This window comes from Schistocerca americana, chromosome 2, assembly GCF_021461395.2.
Source record: "Schistocerca americana isolate TAMUIC-IGC-003095 chromosome 2, iqSchAmer2.1, whole genome shotgun sequence".
Lineage (NCBI taxonomy): Eukaryota > Metazoa > Arthropoda > Insecta > Orthoptera > Acrididae > Schistocerca > Schistocerca americana.
Window position 1 is genome coordinate 219,977,823 of NC_060120.1, and position 20,044 is coordinate 219,997,866.

Genomic DNA, 20,044 nt, shown 5'->3' on the forward strand with positions numbered 1-20,044 from the left:
AAAGCAAAGACGGGTGCTTGACGCTTGTAGGGAGCAGGAACCCATGCGCCACATGCCGTCTTTCTGCCCCGTGGTGGGCCGGAGCTGCTATGAGCTGCCCAACTCGCTTTCCTACGCGTACCTCACTTCGGTCCTAACTGGAAGTTTCCGGGCACTGCTATTGCATCTATATAAGCGGAACACCGAGCCAGTCCCGGCAGTCAATGGCTTTTTACTCCTGATGACTACGGTGATGAAAGCTATTGAAAGCTCAATGTTTTATTCGAAGTGACGAGGCTTGTAAAACATTATTCTGAGAGTTTGTTTAATACACAGTTATACTTCATGCATAATACCTGATTGTCACATAATAGTTATTCAAAATAATTCTCATTATAATTTGATATTACGCAACGAACTGTATAAATTGAATGATGTGTTGCAGCTGTTCTCCACTGCCGTACGATTGTACATAGAGTAATAGACAGTCAGGCCAAAGACCTACGAAAATCGCACGTGCATTCAGTTCTACACCGTCAAGCTCGCAATCAAAGCAACAGATTACTTTAAAAAGGGTTGTCAGGTCGCATGGTCATTACCAGGAGTTATGAGTAAAAGACGTGTGCAGCTCAAGATATATCTCAGAGGGAATGCATTTGAATCTAAATATGAGGTTACTTCCGTTGTAAATATCCTACAGAGTTTGAAACAAACGCCGGCCGCGGTGGCCGTGCGGTTCTGGCGCTGCAGTCCGGAACCGCGGGACTGCTACGGTCGCAGGTTCGAATCCTGCCTCGGGCATGGGTGTGTGTGATGTCCTTAGGTTAGTTAAGTTTAAGTAGTTCTAAGTTCTAGGGGACTTATGACCTAAGATGTTGAGTCCCATAGTGCTCAGAGCCATTTGAACCATTTTTTGAAACAAACTTCTTAATCGGATGGTAATGAAAAAAGGTATCTCATTCGACCAAATACATTAATCACACTATAGATTATATAGAGACGTAACAGCTTCTTTCTTCGGGTATTAATCCACCCTCATACACAATCAGTACCTTCATATGCTGTCATTTGTTGGAAATAAAATTCTTAGTTTATGAACACAACTTACAAAGCACACTAAAGAATAATAGCTGAAACATTGATTGTGTTCACTGTAATTGTCTATTTGAAAGCTTAGGGGTTGTCGTTGTATGTATACTGAAAGATTTGTAACCTGTTGTAAGAAGAGCGTTAATAATCATCACAAAATACATATCGAACATATATCAACAAAATAAATAAATAGACAGATAACTCAAACAGTGTATGCGTGAGTGAGTGTGTGTGAGTGTAGAGGATACAAACTGTAGGCCTGGATTGGAATACATCCAGCAAATAAATGAGAACGCAGGATGTAAGTTCCCCTCTGAAATGAAGAAGTTGGCGCTGAAGAGGAATTCGTTGCTGGACAGTGCTGTAAGAGCTCTCGTCATACAGGCGTTAACTTGGCCTTCTAAGCCGAACTTAACTGAGAATTTTCGTTGGTATTGACGATATTCTTTTGGATCCGTTTTTCTAGGGATACCTTTATAAAACTGTGCCGATAGCCGTTTGCTCGGCATAGTAACTTGGTGTTCTCGACGTATATTCGTTTATGCTGTGCTTTTCCACTGCTGATCTCTCAAAGTGTTCCTCGCATCGTTTTGAGGTATAGCGTTGCGTTTGCCTTATGTAGTGGCGGTCACATCCACAGGGGATGCAGTATATCCCTGGTACGTTACTTTGTGGTGGGTGTTTCGCATACAGTTTTGACGTTACATTTACCGAGCAGCCTCGAGATTTTGGCTGAGAGCGGTCCCAAGTAAGGAAGGAAAACGAAACTCTTGCCTCCTTCCTCCTCTTACTGGCTTGCTGCATAAAGATGAATGATCCAATTTGTGCTTTACTGTACCCATTTTTGTGGAATAGTTATTTTTGGCTGTTGTAGCTTGGCTTGGAGGCTTTCTTTATTGCAGATGACGCGCGCCCTATGTACCATGGTCGTCAGCACTGTTTGTCTCTGCTCTGGAAGGTGGCAGCTCGTTGCATGCAGGTACAGGTCAGTGTGAGTCTTTTTCTTATATACTGTTTGCTTTTCTTCATTAGCACATACAAGAAAGGCGGATATACATTTTCCTCTACTTTCATAGCGAATGCGATATTTTGATGGACGCTGTTAATGTGGCCCAGGAAGTCATTTGAGGAAAAATTGCTGTGTGTTTTGGTGAGTGGTTCGATTGCCACCTCCTCAGAGCGTTCAGTGTACGAATTTGCAATCCCAGGAGACAGCGGGATCACATGGTCACTGCATCTGTTAGTTCAACATGTCCATACTGTACATGGCGATACCATGGGCACCAGGCGGCAGGTACAACTTGTAGTGACTACCAGCAGCCCAACATCGGTCATTCCACTTGACACTAGCCAAGACTGCACGGCATAGCCGAAGCAAGGAAGTCTTTGGAGCTATATTAGCACAGATGAAGCAAACTTACTTGAACAAAAGACCTTTGGTGGTATCAGAAATTTATATGTAAATGAAAGTAGCTACTGAAATTTTATTTTTGCAGCACAATATTTTATGTAAGCGTAACGTAGGCCACCTGAGACCTGGAGAAAAGGAATATTGGGAGCATTGTAAAATGGTGCTACCCAATGATGTTAAGAACTAAGTGGACGGATAAAGCAAGAAATGAAGAAGCATGGTGGGATGGTTCCGGCAGACAATGTGTTTCAATATGCCCTCAAAAAATTGTCACTAGGAGTCACATCGGGCGAATATGGAGGCCAATCCATTCCTGAGACAGTAAATTTGCAAGTAATCCGACGCAATGACTCTCTTTCCTGGCATCATCTTGGATAAGGCCAACGCTAGCTGTGTGGCGACCAATTGTTCCAAAATTGCAACGCAACGTTCACTAGTGATCATTTGTAGCATGTAAACAGCAAGGCGAATAACGCCTCTGGTGCGCATCGAACAGTAACTTTGGAAGAATACATTGGTTTCCCTTCACACAAATCGGGATTTTCGGCACCCCATTATAGCCAGTTTTGTTTATTCACGACTCCAGTGAGATGGAAGTGTGCGTCATGTGTGAGCCCTATGCAGCCGACATCAGGTCCTTCATTATCAATCATTGTGAGAAGCTGGTTCGCAAAGTCAGCCCCCTGTCACACAGATCGTCCAGGTACGGCTTGGTAGCTTTGGATTTTGAATGGAAACATGTGTAGGCTATGTATGAGTAGTTTCTGCCTGTTGAAACGCTTCAAACCAGTTTCTGCTGCAGTTCTTCGGACAGATTTCCTTGTATTTTGCTGATTAATTCCATAAATAGTGGCGACATTTTCTGGAGCAACTACAGTCTGCCAGGTGCCAGTAGTCCTCGTTAGATCATGAGCCACGCTGTCTATCCGTTGCAGTTTGACGAAGAGCTTTCGCATGGTTTTTGCATCAGATCCTTTCGCAACATTAAATCTTGTTTGAAAACTGCGTCTCGTTATGATACGACTTTGTTTTAACCTGTGGAATTCCAGTACTAGAAAAACACGCTGTTCAATGAAATATGTAATTTAACCCTTTCCTTCGGTACACTAATCTCCTTTCACGTTTGAACGATGGAACTGATCGCTCTGAGCTGAGGCCCACTGGTTATAGGCACTATGTATTGCGATTACAGCGTCATCTGTTAGCAGCTGTTCGAACTATTTCGAAACTTCTGCATTACTTCTGTATAAACTTTTTACGGCTTTCACAATAAACTTATCGTTTGGTACTCTCGTCTGCTGACCTTAATTTTGAAATGAGGGACTCCTTTGCTGGACACCCTGTGTACAAACGGAGCAGAGACGAACAGGGAATTATTCTAGCGACAATACAACCCGGAATGAGGAAATCCACTGACGCAAGAGACTTTGACAAAGGGAAGATTATGAAAGACCAGCACGTGAGCATCCAGGCGATCGTCATAGGCCGCGCCACCTGCTCCTTCCGCCTCCATGATTTCTACCTCACCAATTATGGCCGTTCTATCCACCTCCCTCCTACCCTCCAATACCTTGGCCTCACACTCGACTGCCACCTCACCTGGACTCCCCAGCTCCTTACCATCCAAAACAAAGCTCACAATCGCCTCCTCCTCCTGAAACTCCTGTCCGGGCGGACGTGGGGTCCGCATCCTTCCACCGTCCTTCACACCTACAAATCCTTGATCCGCCCCATCCTCTGTTATACCAGCGTAGCTTGGATTTTCGCACCTCCTCGGTTCTATAAAGCCCTCCAAATCCTCGAACGCCATGTGCTCCGCCTCGCCTTCCGCATCCACCTTCCGTCCCCCAAGCGCATCCTCTACGACCTCGTCCCCTTCCCCCACCTTCTCCTTTTCCTTGAACACGACCGCACACTACATATTGTCCACCGCCTTGGTTCCCCTCACCCACTGGTGTCTCCCTTCCTCTCCAACCCCAACCAGTTGCCGCGCCTTTACCGTTGTGTCCCACCCTCTCTCCATCTCCACACCCTCCATCTCCTTTCCCAACGCAACTTCCACCATCTACCCCTCCCAGATGATGAGCTTCGCCCATACATCTACCCTTCCTACCAACTCTAACCCCATCCTCCTGCCCCCTCCCCAGGGCTCCCTCTCCTCCCCCTCCCTTCTCCTGCCCAGCTTCCCCCTCCTACTCCCCCTCCCTCTCTTGTGACCCCTTTCAGTGTCTCTGCACTCTGTCCTGCCCTGTCTCCCCTCTTCATCTTCCGCCCAACGTGTCAACTGCCTCTCCATGTACCCACTGACGCCCCTACTCTCCTCATCCCGCCGCTTCCCCTGCTGCCCCTTGCTCTCCCCTCCTTTTCCATCCTCTCTGACCTTTCCCTCGGCAGGTTCCACCTGGCAGTTTTATTCATAGTCGTGTGTGCTACAAGTGGGTTTTAAGTGTGTTGTTCTAGAGTGTTTTTTAATACTGTCGCCGACATTTAACCTGTACACGTCCATTCAGTGTCTTCTATGTGTTTTAAGAATCGCCGACTGTGTTTTTTAACTTTCTGGTGACTTTTTTAACTGTCCCCCATCAACGTCTCCATGTCAGTCTATTTTTACCTCCATTTTCTCCCATTACTCTATGTTCCCCTTTTTTATCACCTCATGTATGTAACATTTTATTCTTATTTTAGTGGTCATGTCACTCGGCTGAAGAGCAGCGGATTGTGCTGCTGACAGCCCTCCCCTGGCCATATGGGGCAGGGGAATGAAATCACAATAAAGAAAAAAAAAGAAAGAAAAAAATATGAGCATCCATCCCCTCCATCTAGCCCTCCTACCAACTTTGATGCTCCCCTTCCTCCCCCTGTGCTTTTCCCCCAGGGAACCCTCTCTCCCTCCTCTCTACCTCCCTCACTCCATCCCTCCCCTCCCTCCTGGACTTCCAGTACCCCCCTTTCGCCCCTCCCCCTCCCTCCTCCTCTGCCAATGGCATCCACAACCTCCCCATCCCCCCTACCTGCACCTCTTCCCTTTGGCAGGTCCCCGGCTTTGTGCATGAACAGTGAACCTTCGTGCGCTGGAGATCGTCGCCAGTGCTTTCGTGTGTCTTCGTGTTAGTGCTGAAGTGTCTCCGTTTGTGCTCCACCATTCACGTGTGTACCTTCTGTCTCCTCCATTTGTGTACAGTGATGAATGTTTTTTATTCGGACAGCGCGCCTATTAATGGCTACATGTATTTTAACATGTCTGTCTACCATTTTTATCCACCGTGTTTGTTTTGTTTATCTGTGTCTCTTTATATACTGTTTGTGTTATCTGTGAAAAAGATCGGCATAGATAGGCCGCTGCTGGCCTACCTTTTCGTGTAAAGGTGTTGAAATGACAATAAAGGAAAAAAAAAGATGAACATCCCCGCCGCCTTGATCCCCCTCATCCCCTGGTTGCTCCTCTCCAACCCCCACCCTCTGCCGCGCCTTCACTGTTGTGTACCCCATACCCTTCACATCTACACCCTTCAGCTCCTTTCTCAAGGTGGCTTCCGTCTACTCCCCCTCCCAGATGATGCACTCTCCCCCTCCATTTATCCCTCCTATCAACTCTGATCCTCACCTCCACCTCCCCTCCTCTGTCCGTTTCCCAGGCTCCTTCTTCCCCCCTTCCATCCTGTTTTTTCCCCACCTACCCTCTCTCTGCCTCCCTTGTCTCCTCCGAGTCCTTTTAGCTCTCCCCTCCACTGCCTTTCCCCCACCTTCTTGTGTTCGTCCAGCCCCTGCCTTTTTATATGTCCCCTCCCTCCATCGGCTCCCCCTTTTTTCCCTCTCCTCCCCCCTTTTCCCCCCTCATAGGTCTGGGCCCTCCCCCCCCCCCATATGCCACCACGTCACCTGTATAGTGCTGTTGTTAAGTGAGTGTTCAGTGCTGTGCGTCCCCTGTCAGTGTTGTGAATAGCACCCATACTGTCGCTAGTTGTGTTTTTCATCTTGAGCGAACAGGAACCAGACTGTCGCCGGCTTTTTTAATTGTGCCTGTCTACTTCTTGTGTGTCTTTATCCGCATCATCACTTTCCGCCATTTTATAATTTTTTTGCAATGTTACCACTTTATCGCCTGTTTTCCTTGTTTGTTTGTACTCTAATATGTTTTTTAACTTTTCTGTAGGCTATAGAGCAGCATATTACGCTGTTGCCAGCCCCCCCCCCCGCCCCCCCCCCCCTCCGTCTGGGGGGAATTGAAATCCAATAAACAAAAAAAAGATGAGCGTCATGGCGTGGCTGGTGGCTGTTTGCGATTTTCTGGGTGTAGGAGTAGATGGTGTGGGTAGTGAGGTGCGTAGAGTGGGTGGGTTTTGGGGAGCAGCGTGTGGAGTACCGGGGCCACACACTTGGAGACGTTGGTGGGCGGGGCGCCCACGTAGGCGTCGCCGCGCAGGTCGAGGGCGCGCAGCGGGCCCTGCGACTGGCCGGCCACCTCGGGCCCGCCGTCGACTCGCAGCTGGCCGTCGCGGTGGTAGCGGCGCGCCGTCACGCGGTGCAGGCGCCCCGGCGCCACGCGCTGCCCAGACGCCAGCCACACCGGACCGTTGCCCAGGTTGTACCGGAACTCCACGTGGCTGCAACACCGCCACGCACCAAACATCACACTACCTTACAGACAGTCGCAGTTTGGCCAATGTAATGACGCTAAATCTCTAACAGTGGCTGTTTTATCAGTTTATGTATGAACATCTTTCTAAATGCCTACGGAAAATACGTCTTCTGTTAAAATGATTCATCAGTGTGTGGGAAAATACAGTCAGGTTTTCATTGTCCGAAATCCAAGCAAATCTGCAATATACACTACTGGCAATTAAAATTGCTACACCACGAAGATGACGTGCTATACACCCGAAATTTAACCGACAGGAAGAATATGCTGTGATATGCAAATGATTATCTTTTCAGAGCATTCACACACGACACCTACAACGTGCTGACATGAGGAAAGTTTCCACCCGATTTTTCATACACAAACAGCAGTTGTCCGCCGTTGCCTGGTGGAACGTTGTTGTGATCCCTCGTGTAAGGCGGAGAAATGCGTACAATCACGTTTCCGACTTTGATGATGGTCGGATTGTAGCCTATCGCGATTGCAGTTTATCGTATCGCGACATTGCTGCTCGCGTTCGTCGAGATCCAATGCCTGTTAGCAGAATATGGAATCGGTGGGTTCAGGAGGGTAATACGGAACGCCGTGCTGGATCCCAACAGCCTCGTATCACTATCAGTCGAGATGACAGGCATCTCATCCACATGGCTGCAACGGATCGTGTAGCCATGTCTCGATCCCTGAGTCAGCAGATGGGGACGTTTGCAAGACAACAAACATCTGCACGAACGTTCGACGTCGTTTGCAGCAGCATGGACTATCAGCTCGGAGACCATGGCTGCAGTTACCCTTGACACTGCATCACAGGCAGGAGCGCCTCCGATGGTGTTACTCAACAACGAACCTGGGTGCACGAATGGTAAAACGTCATTTTTTCGGATGAATCCAGGTTCTGTTTACAGCATCATGATGGTCGCATCCGCGTTTGGCGACGTTGTGGTGAACGCATATTGGAGGCGTGTATTCGTCATCGCCATACTGGCGTATCACCCGGCGTGATGGTATGGGGTGCCATTGGTTACACGTCTCGGTCACCTCTTGTCCGCACTGACGGCACTTTGAACAGTGGACGATACATTTCAGATGTGTTACAACCCGTGGCTTTACCCATCATTCGATCCCTGCGAAACTCTACATTTCAACTGGATAATGCACGACCGCATATTGCAGGTCTTGTACGGGCCTTTCTGGATACAGAAAATGTTCGACTGCTGCCCTGGCCAGCACATTCTCCAGATCTCTTACCAATTGAAAACGTCTGGTCACAGGTGGCCGAGCAACTGGCTCGTCACAATACGCCAGTCACTACTCTTGATGAATTGTGGTATTGTGTTGAAGCTGCATGGGCAGCTGTACCTGTACACGCCATCCAAGCTCTGTTTGACTCAATGCCCAGGCGTATCAAGGCCGTTATTACGACCAGAGGTGGTTCGTCTGGGTACAGATTTCTCAGGATCTATGTACCCAAATTGCGTGAAAATGTAGTCACATGTCAGGTCTAGTATAATATATTTGTCCAACGAATACCCGTTTATCATCTGCATTTCTTCTTGGTGTAGCAACTTTAATGGCCAGTAGAGTACATCCACTGGAAGGCTTTTCACTGGTGCTGTTTGTTAATAAATTCGATAGTCTCCTTAATTTGGTCCAAGTAGCGCTGGATGTAGAGAGCATTAGTTTCGTTGATCAGAAACAGGGGGTCGGCGAACAAGAGAGTAACTTGCCCGGAATATCGTCCGCTCAGTATCACGAGAGTGGTCATCGTGGATGATATCGTGGAAATTGTTTTATGTGTAATAACTCAGCTGATTTTCGTTTAGGGGAAGAAGATGAGATCATGGAATAAACATGCCATTTAGTTCCCCTCCTCATTAACTGACTTCATTATGCCCATACTTTCAGTTCTTTATTACTCACCCGTCAACTACGGCCAGCGACACGAAGTCCCCAGTACCGTCTTCTTTCTGCTGGCTGTACAAGATGATACCTTCACTGGCGTACGTGATGAATTCTACTTCGATACTGAGCTTATGGTACGCTTTCAGTCCCCTCAGCTGTACGTAAGAGCTTCCGTCAAAGGCAGGAACGTGATACGCTGTAACACAATAGAATTTTTTTATAATCACCCATAATACAAATCTCCGGTAAGAAAATTATAGTAAATTACTCACTTTATGAGAAAATGTGTCAACTGGTGCAAAAATGCTTCATTCTTAGCGGAACGAATGTTGTTAGTTACCAGTCACGTTGAAATTTTTGGGCGATCTTGGGTCTCTAATCGATAATGCAAACAGTCATGCTTCATGAAATTGTGTGTAGGTAAGTTGCAAAATTTGCTTACGCAACATATAGAGTGTTGCAGTTTGAGACGGATGCAAAAATCGGCTGTGGCGGAGCACGTGCTTTGTGAGACCGACCACGTAACAAACTTTGCCGATTCGCAGGTTCCAGCTGTGGAGAACAGATAAGATACCTGCTTGTTCAGGGAAGCCACTGAAATTCGTAAACGTGACAATAGTTTTACAATAAAGAAGAAAGTCTCTAGATAAATGGATCTGGATTTCTGTGCTGCAGTTAACTACCATTGCAGGTAACAATGGCAGAAACAGAGTGGTAATGACAGGGAAAATTCCTCAGACATTGGCGCGACGGGTGCATATAATTTTCAGCAGCGGAATCGACCTCCAGTCCGTCACCAAGAATGCAGGACAATCCTTTGATAGTCCCATCTATTCGTGGTCTAGCTTCAAACAGGCGTTGATATGTGATGGGCAAACATCTATTAGGCGCACTACGAATGTAGTGGTGTCGACATAGTGGGAATGTGGGTCTCACGGGTAGCGTGCAAGGGAAAAGTCCCTGCAGACGCACTGTCCTCTGTGCCCTCGGTGGCTGAGCTGGATAGAGAGTCTGCCATGTAAGCCGGAGATCCCGAGTTCGAGTCCCGGTCGGCACACACGATTTCAACATGTCCCCAATGATGTATATCAAAGCCTGTTTGCAGCTAGGGCGTCGATTTAATTATCATTTCATTCTAGAGAAGCTTCACGGTCATCAGTGGTACCTGCCACTGTGGTTGGTTCTAACGGTGAAGTACGGAGGACATGGTATTACGGTAGGAGCAGTATTTCTCGTGGTTAGGGTGTGGTTCTCCTTATCAACAGATACTACCCTCATATATAGTAGAAATTTTTAAGATGCTGCCTTCACATATTGTACACACGATCTCATCAAAAGTACGCAGACAACTCTACGCAGCACGTAATTGACGAATAGACGTCACGAGAGGCGGATCCGCCCAGCACGAAAGGAGGCGGAGAATTTTGTGTTGTGAATAGAGAAACAATAACAGCAGAATGGGTTGGTCCGGAGAACTCTGTATGTTTTGACTACATTCACCTGAGTAAGATATCCATCAGGACTTTCAATGCTTCTATAGTTACTCAAGCCGACTGTTGGTAATGTTATTGTGAAGTGGAAACCTCAAAGAACAACTACACCTGAACCAAGACAGGCAAGCCTCATTTGCGAACGCACTTGGGCCGTCGAGTATCGTGGAGGATGTTTGTAATAAAACGCTTGAAATCAGCGGAAGAAATCAATCATGATTTACAAACTGCCAACGGTTCAGCTGGTGTAATGACTATGCGTAGGGAGTTAAAAAGAATGGGGATAAATTAGTCGAACAGCTCATCATAAGTTACATATTTCTGTAGTCAGTGCTAAATGGCGCCTAAGGGCCACGCCACTGGACAATGGATCACTGTAAATCATTTGGAGCGATGGATCACGCTATATGCAGTGGAAAGATTTGGATTTGGTGGATGTGTGGAGAACGTTATTTGCCATTGTGGTTGGTGCTAACGGTGAAGTACGGAGGACATGATATTACGGTAGGAGCAATATTTCTCGTGCTTAGGGTGTGGTTTTCCTTATCGCATTTAAGCAAACGCTAAATGCGGAAGGTTATGAACAGATTTTGCAGCATTGTTTACAGTAGAGGAACAGTTCGGACACGATATTTGTTGCATCAGTACGACAGGGCACATTATTAGAAAGCAGAATCTGTGAGGCAAAGGTTTGTGCACAATTACATTCCAGAAGTGCACTGGCGTACCAATGGGTCAGCTTTGGGACGAGTTAGGACGACGACATCGCTTCAGTTCCAGTGGCTGTTGAGGAAGTATGGGCTGCCATTCCTCCACAGACATTCAGACATCTTATGGGAAGTGTCACCAACAGAGTTCAAGGTGTCATAAAGGCGAAGGGTGGACACACCCCATATGTATGTCCCCTAATAGGTGTCGGGATACGTTTGGTCAGACAGTGTAGAAGTAAAGAACCTGTCCGGATAGCCACTTGTGTTAGGGCGCCGCTTCTGGGGCTGCGGGAGGCGTACCGGCACCTGTTTGAATGAGCCCGGTGGATCAACGACGAGGACCACTGCGACAACTAGCCTAGATATGTTTTATAAGTTGTTTCCCACACCCGACTAGGTGAATACCAGGTTGAAATCCACATACGGCCACAGTTACATGATTTGCTAAGATTTCGAACACGTCCTCACACTTTTCACAAGAGTTCATGAGATGACACTACACACAGACCGAGAACGAACGCAGATTCCGTACAGGGCAATGGGAGGTGAGAGTGGGGGGGGGGGGGGGAGGAGGACGGGGGAAATGGTGGTATCAGGAGGGACATCCGGCCACCACCAGCGCCAAAGCCGTCATCAACCACCATCAGTGATAACTGACATTAACTGAACTGTATGAAACTCAATGCAGGAAAGACGAAGCCCGTAACGTTTACACAACGACGCCCCGACCTCCGTGATCGCCTGGTTCGGCAAAATCGACCACTTTCATGGACGGACAAATTTAAATATCTTGTTCTTATCCTGAATAAGAAAATACTTTTAACACAGATATAGGAGAGAAACGAATAAAGCTCCTACACTTTCTCCACTAGGTCTACCCTTTAACGGCCAGCATGGAACTACGGACCGGGACCAAGTTCCGCCTTTATTCTGCAACAATCCTCTCGGCGCTTCTTCACGTCTGCTCCACATTGATCACTGTTTGCCCCTCATTCTTAAGCCTCCTCCAGGCAGTCCAGAATCGATGTTTTCGGGCCATACTCCATGCACCTCATTGGGCCCAAATCCAAGAACTCGATGTGCTGCTCCACAGGGAACAGATTCGAGTACCCACTACGAAACTCCTCAACAAGATTGAAGCACGACGTCCAGGCATCTTGAGTTTGTCGACTCTGTGACACCTGCACGGTGGCACAGGGTCAAGGAACCCCAAGCCATCGTGGAAGATGTTCGATAGTGACGTCGTCTTGAAACCGATTGGGAAAAAAGATAATAAAAAAATAGAAAGTTAAAATAAAAAATTTAGGGACCAGCACCTCTGCATGGTCTACAGACCCGGAGCCCAAGACCTTGCTTAAGAGTAATAAAGATGTACATGCCAGTCACAGAGGTGACAGTACTTTGGAACCCTCCCCCCCCCCCCCCCCCCCCACACGCACACACAAACCATCAGAGGGTAGTGGGTTAATGGGCTGCTCACCCAGACAGTGCTGGCGGTCGTGCGAGGGCGTGCGGCCGGGGCGGCAGCGGCAAGCGGCGGCGTCGCAGCGGCTGCCCGGCACCCCGCAGTCGGCGTCGCTGGAGCAGAGGTCCCCCAGCAGCGGCGACAGCGCCTGCACCGTGGCTGGTGTCGGCCGGTACATGCCCGCGTAGTACATGTCTGCCGGCACAAGCACGGTACAGTGGGCTGAGTGCACAGGGGCGGTTTAAGCTGCGTTGCCTACCTTCAAGGGAGTAGAGGACGTCAAACCGATCGACTAGCAGCAGGAGAAGCAGCGCAGAACATTTTAACTTCCACTGTCAATACTTTTCCAAACAAATTCGTAAAACTTTTTCAGCATGACCAGGAAGGATTCACAATTCACGCTGATAAGAGTCGAAGTTCCAAAACATAACAGACTAATTTTTTTTGCATGTAAAATCTCTTAACTTTTTCACTAACTTTTTGATGCACCTGTTGAGGTAGGTATACTTTTCTTTGTAGCAGAGATTCTTCTACGAAGTTTGAAGAGCATACAAAGCATACTTGTAGATGTCTAGAACTATAGAATTCATTTAACTGATGATGAAATGAATGAGCACATGCATTTTAAACTTCATGTTTAGAAAAAAGCTCGAAATTTGTATTTAATTACCTCAGTTTCTACCGGTTTTCTAATACATTTGGAAAATTCTAGAGTTCTGCATTAGGGATGTTGTGTTTTATAAGTACACCACGTTTGAAAGTAATAGAACTCTTTATTTTGGGTTTCATATGTACCTACATATACAAATTTGCATTTTGCGGAAAATTCCCGTTAAAGTTTCTTCTTGTATTTGGCATTCTCTTAGAACTGTCCAGTACCATGAGCAGGTTCTTTTTCACTTTATATATCAGTTTTCTTCCTTTTCACATTCCTATAATGCACTCTTCTTGATCCTGTCACCTCTAAAAATGATTTCTCTGCTTTCACTACACGCTATCTATTCCATACAAAGCTTTCATGTACTTTACTCCAGGCTAAGTTCCTACTTTCTCTAAAACATATTTTCTGCTTTTGACGCCGTCATGAAAACATGAAACTGCACCATGAACACAAATAGCAAGAGCATATCTTCCCGCATGTGGTTTTTGGCAATCTTTCCCATACACATTGTTTAAAACTCACAGTTGGGGTTTGGTACCATCATGCAGAAAAAAATGGGTCCAAGCACTATGGGACTTAACACCTGAGGTCCCCTAGACTTAGAGCTACTTAAACCTAACTAACCTAAGAACATCACACACATCCACGCCCGAGGCAGGATTCGAAGCTGCCACCATAACAGGAGCGCGGTTCCGGACTGAAGCGCCTAGAAGTGCTCGGCCACAGTGGCCGTACCCGTGCAAACATTTCTTCAATAAGTTTCAGTAAGTTTCAATAAATTCAATAATTTGAATAGTCATTTGGTTCAGGTAAAATGAGTTTTGCTATTTGGGGAGCAAAATAACTGATGATGGTGGAAGTAGAGAGGATATAAAATGTAGACTGGCAATGGCAAGGAAAACGTTTCTGAAGAAGAGAAATTTGTTAACATCGAGTATAGATATAAGTGTCAGGAAGTCATTTCTGAAAGTATTTGTATGGAGTGTGGCCATGTATGGAAGTGAAACGTGGACAATAAATAGTTTGGGCAAGAAGAGAATAGAAGCTTCGGAAATGTGGTGCTACAGAAGAATGCTGAAGATTAGATGGCTAGATCACATAACTAATGAGGTGGTATTGAATAGAATTAGAGAGAAGAGAAATTTGTGGCACACTTTAAGGAGCGATCGGTTGGTAGGACATGTTCTGAGGCATCAAGGGATCACCAATTTATTATTGGAGGGCAGAGTGGAGGGTAAAAATCGTAGAGGGAGACCAAGAGATGAATACACTAAGCAGATTCAGAAGGATGTAGGTTGCAGTAGGTACTGGGAGATGAAGAAACTTGCACAGGATAGAGTAGCATGGAGAGCTGCATCAAACCAGTCTCTGGACTGAAGACCACAACAACGACAATGAACCCAAGTAAAACAAACTATAAGTTTAAGTAAACGCAATCAACAATATAACATGGGGATCAGCTTAATTTTTCAAGGATCTGCTCGACAGAATAAAAGGAGTTATCCATGAGGAAACTCTTCAGCTTCGATTTGAAAGCACTAAGATTTTTGAATTCTTGTGGCAACTTACTGAAAATGGATGCAGCAGTATACTGCACATTATTTTGCACAAGAGATCCAAATGCAGATTGGATGTCTGTCTAGTATTAACTGAGTGAAAGCTGCTAATTGTTGGGATAAACTGATATTGTTAACAAGAAACGACAATTAAGAACATATACATGGAGGAGAAAAATTCTGTCACGAAATTTTAACCCTGAGTAGCTGATGGCAGTAGTAACCGAAATTACCAGTGTTGTGTAGGTTGACTACGCACAGTTTTTAAACTACGTGAACTTAGGGCCACGGGCTCCGATTGGCCGTGGGATTGCACTGTTGGCAGATGCTCTGGACAACGCATGACCGCGAATGCTTTGCCTGCCGGAGATCGCTATGTGTCCAAGGCGGCCCGCACGGTCGGTGGTAGCGCGCCAGCCTTCCAGTCTGGGGCCCTGGGGGTGAATCCACCAGGGTCCCGACACATGCATTGTAGCTCATTGATAAGACGTACCCGGAACAAACCCGTCAACAGCTGTTAGTTGGCGTACAGAAAGTCTTTTACAAATTGTGTCGGCCCTTAAAAGGGCCTTTTTTGTAGCAGGTGCTCGAATTGCCGACCCTCTGGCGCGACACAAGCTTGGTAACGTCGAACGGTGTTTTGCCCAACTCTTTCAAAGATTCCTGGCATTGCCCTGATGTGACTGGCGGCATGTTGAATGCGATCCATTAATTCCTCTCCGTTTTTAGGTGGTTCGCGTCCAGGTGGATGAACTATAACCTTTGTAGAAGCCCCACAAGAAAAAGTTTGGCCGCGTGAGGTCTGGTGATTGCGGGGGCCGTGTCCTACAAGCACCTCTGCCAATTACCCGGCCTTTGAAGAGTTCATTTAAATATCCGCCCACAGCACGACTGTTATGTATGGGCGCCCTATCATGCTGCAGCCACATGCGTAGTCGTATGTCCAGGGGAACATCTTCCAGCAGGCTGGGTAGTGTTTGTAGCAAAAAATGAGGGTAATTTGTCCCGGTAAGTCGAGGAGGTAGACGGACCGGCCCAATCATCGCCATCCACAATGCCTGCCCACATGTTGAGCGAAAACCGTTCCTGGTGTCCGTGGACGTATGTGACGTGAGGATTTCTCCTTGCGCGGTAATAAACGTTTCGAGTGCTGAAAGACCATCCCGATGGAAGGTAGACTCGTCGGTAAACAACACAATGGCGGGAAAGTCGGGATCTCTTACAATACGTCGCAGAAACACCGGCAAATCCCTAACCTGTCTTCATAGTCAGCCACAGGATTTAGGTCTTGGACAGGGTGGAAACTAAATGGATGCTGGCCGTCATCCTTCAAAACCTCCCAGGCTAACCGATGAGTGACTTCAATGTCGTGTCCAACCGCTCGACTACTTGTCGTAGGTGTATCCTCGAAACGCTCGAGAACAGTCTCTTCAAACGCAGCATCCCGTCGTGTTGGAGGTCTTCCAGCATCACGATGATATCCCGCTAACGAGCCTGTTTCGCCAACTCGCCGGTGAATTGCTGTAAACGTTTACGGGTGTGGGTGGCGTCTTGTTGGGCACTGTCTCTCATACAACCATCGTGCTTCATGCGCATTAACGTCGGCTAGTCCATAAACAAAAACCATATCTCGTCGTTCTTCAAACGAATACTGTGCCGCCATGCTTACTGTATGACTAAATCGCAGGTGTGTGTGCTCCGGAGCGAAGCTTCTGTGTGAACGCCTCTGACGTGAAGTGGAGACAAACAGCAAGATGTATTCGACACGTGTGCGTATCACGTTGGGGCAGTGGCGGGGTGAGGGAGGTTTGTATGTGTGAAACGACAACAATAGCGCTGCCCGTAAACTGACGAATGGCAACAGGGCAATCCCACGGCCAATCGGAGCGCGTGGCGCCAAGTTTCCGTAGTTTAAAAATGGTGCACTGTCGACCTACACAACATTAGTAATTTTGGCTCTTATTGGCATCAGCTATCAGGGGTTACAATTTCGTGGTACAATTTTTCTCCTCCCTGTACACTGAGAGGACAATGTCAGAATGCCCAGACTAGCGAACAGGGGTAGACAAGAGGTTCGCGAACTTAACTCACTTACTGCCTGAACTGCCCGTTTCTGAGTCAAAAACATCCTTTCAGAATGGGAACAGTTACCTCAAAGTATAATACCATACGACATAAGCGAATGAAAATAAGCAAAGTAGACTAATTTTCGTGTCAAAGGATCACTTACTTCAGATAGCGTTCGAATAGGAAAAATGGCTGCATTAAGTCTCTGAACGAGATCCTGAACGCGGACTTTCCACGACAGTTTGCTATCTATCTGCACACCTAGAAATTTGAACTGTTCAGTTTCAGTAATCATATGACCATTTTGTGAAATTAAAACGTCGGATTATGTTGAAATGTGTGTTATAAACTGTAAAAACAGAGTCTCACTGTGGGGCACAGAAAAATTTCCGCTACCAGTCACAATAAAAGTTTATTTATTCGTCACACGACCGGTTTAGGGCTTGTGTCCAACTCAGGTGTATATACATTCATGTACATGTTTAATTTGCTGGAGATAACTGTATAAATACAAAAAATTTATTTGCTGGTGACTAAACAGATACAAGTGGAACAGTTGTAAGTGGGAACGTAACATATATTGAAATGTATCTGCACTTACATAAAGATGAAGCATCATTATTATAATTACGCTGTGGTGATAGTTTTTCCACTTAGTTGCACTCTGTTATCATTTCCACGACCATATTTCAGTTTTATAAAGTTTAGCTGCATATTTCACTATTATAATGTGCACTCGTGAAATAAACTGTGTTTACATGCAAACATGTAGGCTATGGACAAATAACTTAGACGTAGGAAGTGTAAAAATATTGCTAATACAGCAAAATTTTTCTACACCCTATGAAGGAACAATCACGAAGTTCAACAGCATCCACTATGGATAAAATTCACTGAGTCTCGCTGGATTTAGCGTTAGTTTATTTTCTACAAGCCATGAACTTATGTCATGAACTGCGCTATTTGAAACAGAGCCAATGTTGCACATACCTTTTACTACCAAGCTAGTGTCGTCACAGCAAACAGAAAAAATTTAGAATTACCTGTAGTACTAGAGGACATACCATTTATTTTAAATAAGGATCAGGAGCAGCCCCAGCACTGATCCCTGGGGCACCCCCCCCCCTGCCCCCCTTATTTGACTGTGCCACACTCAGACCCCACATCACAGCGATTGTCAACACTGTGAATAATAAAGACCTTTTATTGTCTGTTGTTGAAGTAAGAGGTGAGCCAATTGTGAGCTAATCCGTGTATTCCATAATGGTCCAACTTTTGGAGCAATATTTTATGATCAACACAATCAAATGCATTAGTTTGATAAAAAAGATGGCTAGCTTTCGAAATCTTTTTTTTAATCCATACGGTACCTCACAGAGAAAAGTGAATATAGCATTTTCAGTTATTAAACCACTTCTAAGGCCGAACTGTACATTTGACAGCGAATTATGTGAAATACACACATCAAAAAAGTTTAGCATCACCTCGGTTCTGATAGTTTCGGAACCTGTACAGAAAATTGGATTAGAGATCAACATAAACATCATTTCCGCCCATTTTATTTCTCATGAAAACCACACATTGCATGTTTTACCACCATACAACGATACCTTCAGAGGTGGTGGTCCAGATTTCTGTACACACCGGTACCTCTAATACCCAGTAGCACGTCCTTTTGCATTGATGAATGCCTGTATTCGTCGTGGCATACTATCCACAAGTTCATCACGGCGCTGCTGGTCCAGATTGTCCCACTCCTCAATGGCAGTTCGGCGTAGATCCCTCAGAGTGGTTGATAGGTCATGTCGTCCACAAACAGCCCTTTTCAATCCATCCCAGGTAAGTTCGATACGGTTCATGTCGAGAACATGCTGGCCACTCTAGTCGAGCGATGTCGTTATCCTGAAGGAAGTCATTCACAAGATGTGCACGATGGGGGTGCGAATTGTCGTCCATGAAGACGAATGCCTCGTCAATATGTTGCCGATATGGTTGCACTATCGGTCGGAGGATAGCATTCGCGTATCTTACAGCCGTTACGGCGCCTTCCTTGACCACCAGTGGCGTACGTCGGCCCCACATAATGCCACCCCTTAACACCATGGGATCTCCACTTTGCTGCACTCGCTGGACAGTGTGTCTAAGGCGCTCAGCCTGACCGGGTCGCCTCCAAACACGTCTCCGACGAATGTCTGGTTGGAGGCAAATGCGACACTCATCGGTGAACAGAACGTGATGCCATTCCTGAGCGGTCCAATCGGCATGTTGTTGGGCCCATCTGTACCGCTTTGCATGGTGTCGTGGTTGCAAAGATGGACCTCGCCATGGACGTCGGGAGTGAAGTTGCGTATCCTACAGCCTATTGCGAACAGTTTGAGTCGTAACACGACGTCCTGTGGCTGCACGAAAAACATTATTCAACACGGTGGCGTTGCTGTCAGGGTTCCTCCGAGCCATAATCCGTAGGTAACGGGCATCCACTGCAGTAGTAGCTCTTGGGCGGCCTGAGTGAGGCGCGTCATCGACAGTTCCTGTGCCTCTGTATCTCCTCCATTTTCGAACAACATCGCTTTGGTTCACTCCAACACGCCTGGAGACTTCCCTTGTAGAGCCCTTCCTGGCACAAAGTAACAATGCGGTCGCTATCGAACCACGGTATTGACAGTCTAGGCATGGTTGAACGACAGACAACACGTGCCGTGTACCTCCTTCCTGGTGGAATGACTAGAACTGATCGACTGTGGGACCCCCTTCGTCTAACAGGCGCAGCTCATGCATGGTTGTTTACATCTTTGAGCGGGTTTAGTGACATCTCTGAACAGTCAAAGGGACTGTGTCTGTGATACAACATCCACAGTCGTCTATCTTCAGGAGCTCTGGGAACCGGGGTGATGCAAACCATTTTTTGATGTGTGTAAAATGATCAATTTATCCTTATATAAACAGTCTTTTCAATAACTTTAGCAAACACTGATGACATAGAGATAGGTCGAAAATTGTCTACATTATCCCTTTCTCCCTTTTTATAAAGCGGTTTTAGTACTGGGTACTTTTATCGTTCAGGAAACTGGCCAT

At 46.5% G+C, this 20,044-nt stretch overlaps 1 protein-coding gene across 1 annotated transcript in view; it reads right to left on the reverse strand.

Moving 5' to 3' along the window:
- The window catches only part of LOC124593905 (agrin-like), a 669,506-nt gene that overhangs the window by 91,543 nt on the left and 557,919 nt on the right, over nt 1–20,044 (reverse strand). The window contains exons 15-17 of the mRNA XM_047132256.1: nt 12,701–12,880; nt 9,039–9,216; nt 6,859–7,086 (exon numbers count right to left, since the gene is read on the reverse strand). Of these exons, the coding sequence (XP_046988212.1) occupies nt 6,859–7,086; nt 9,039–9,216; nt 12,701–12,880 (586 nt within the window). The remainder of the gene's footprint in view (nt 1–6,858; nt 7,087–9,038; nt 9,217–12,700; nt 12,881–20,044) is intronic.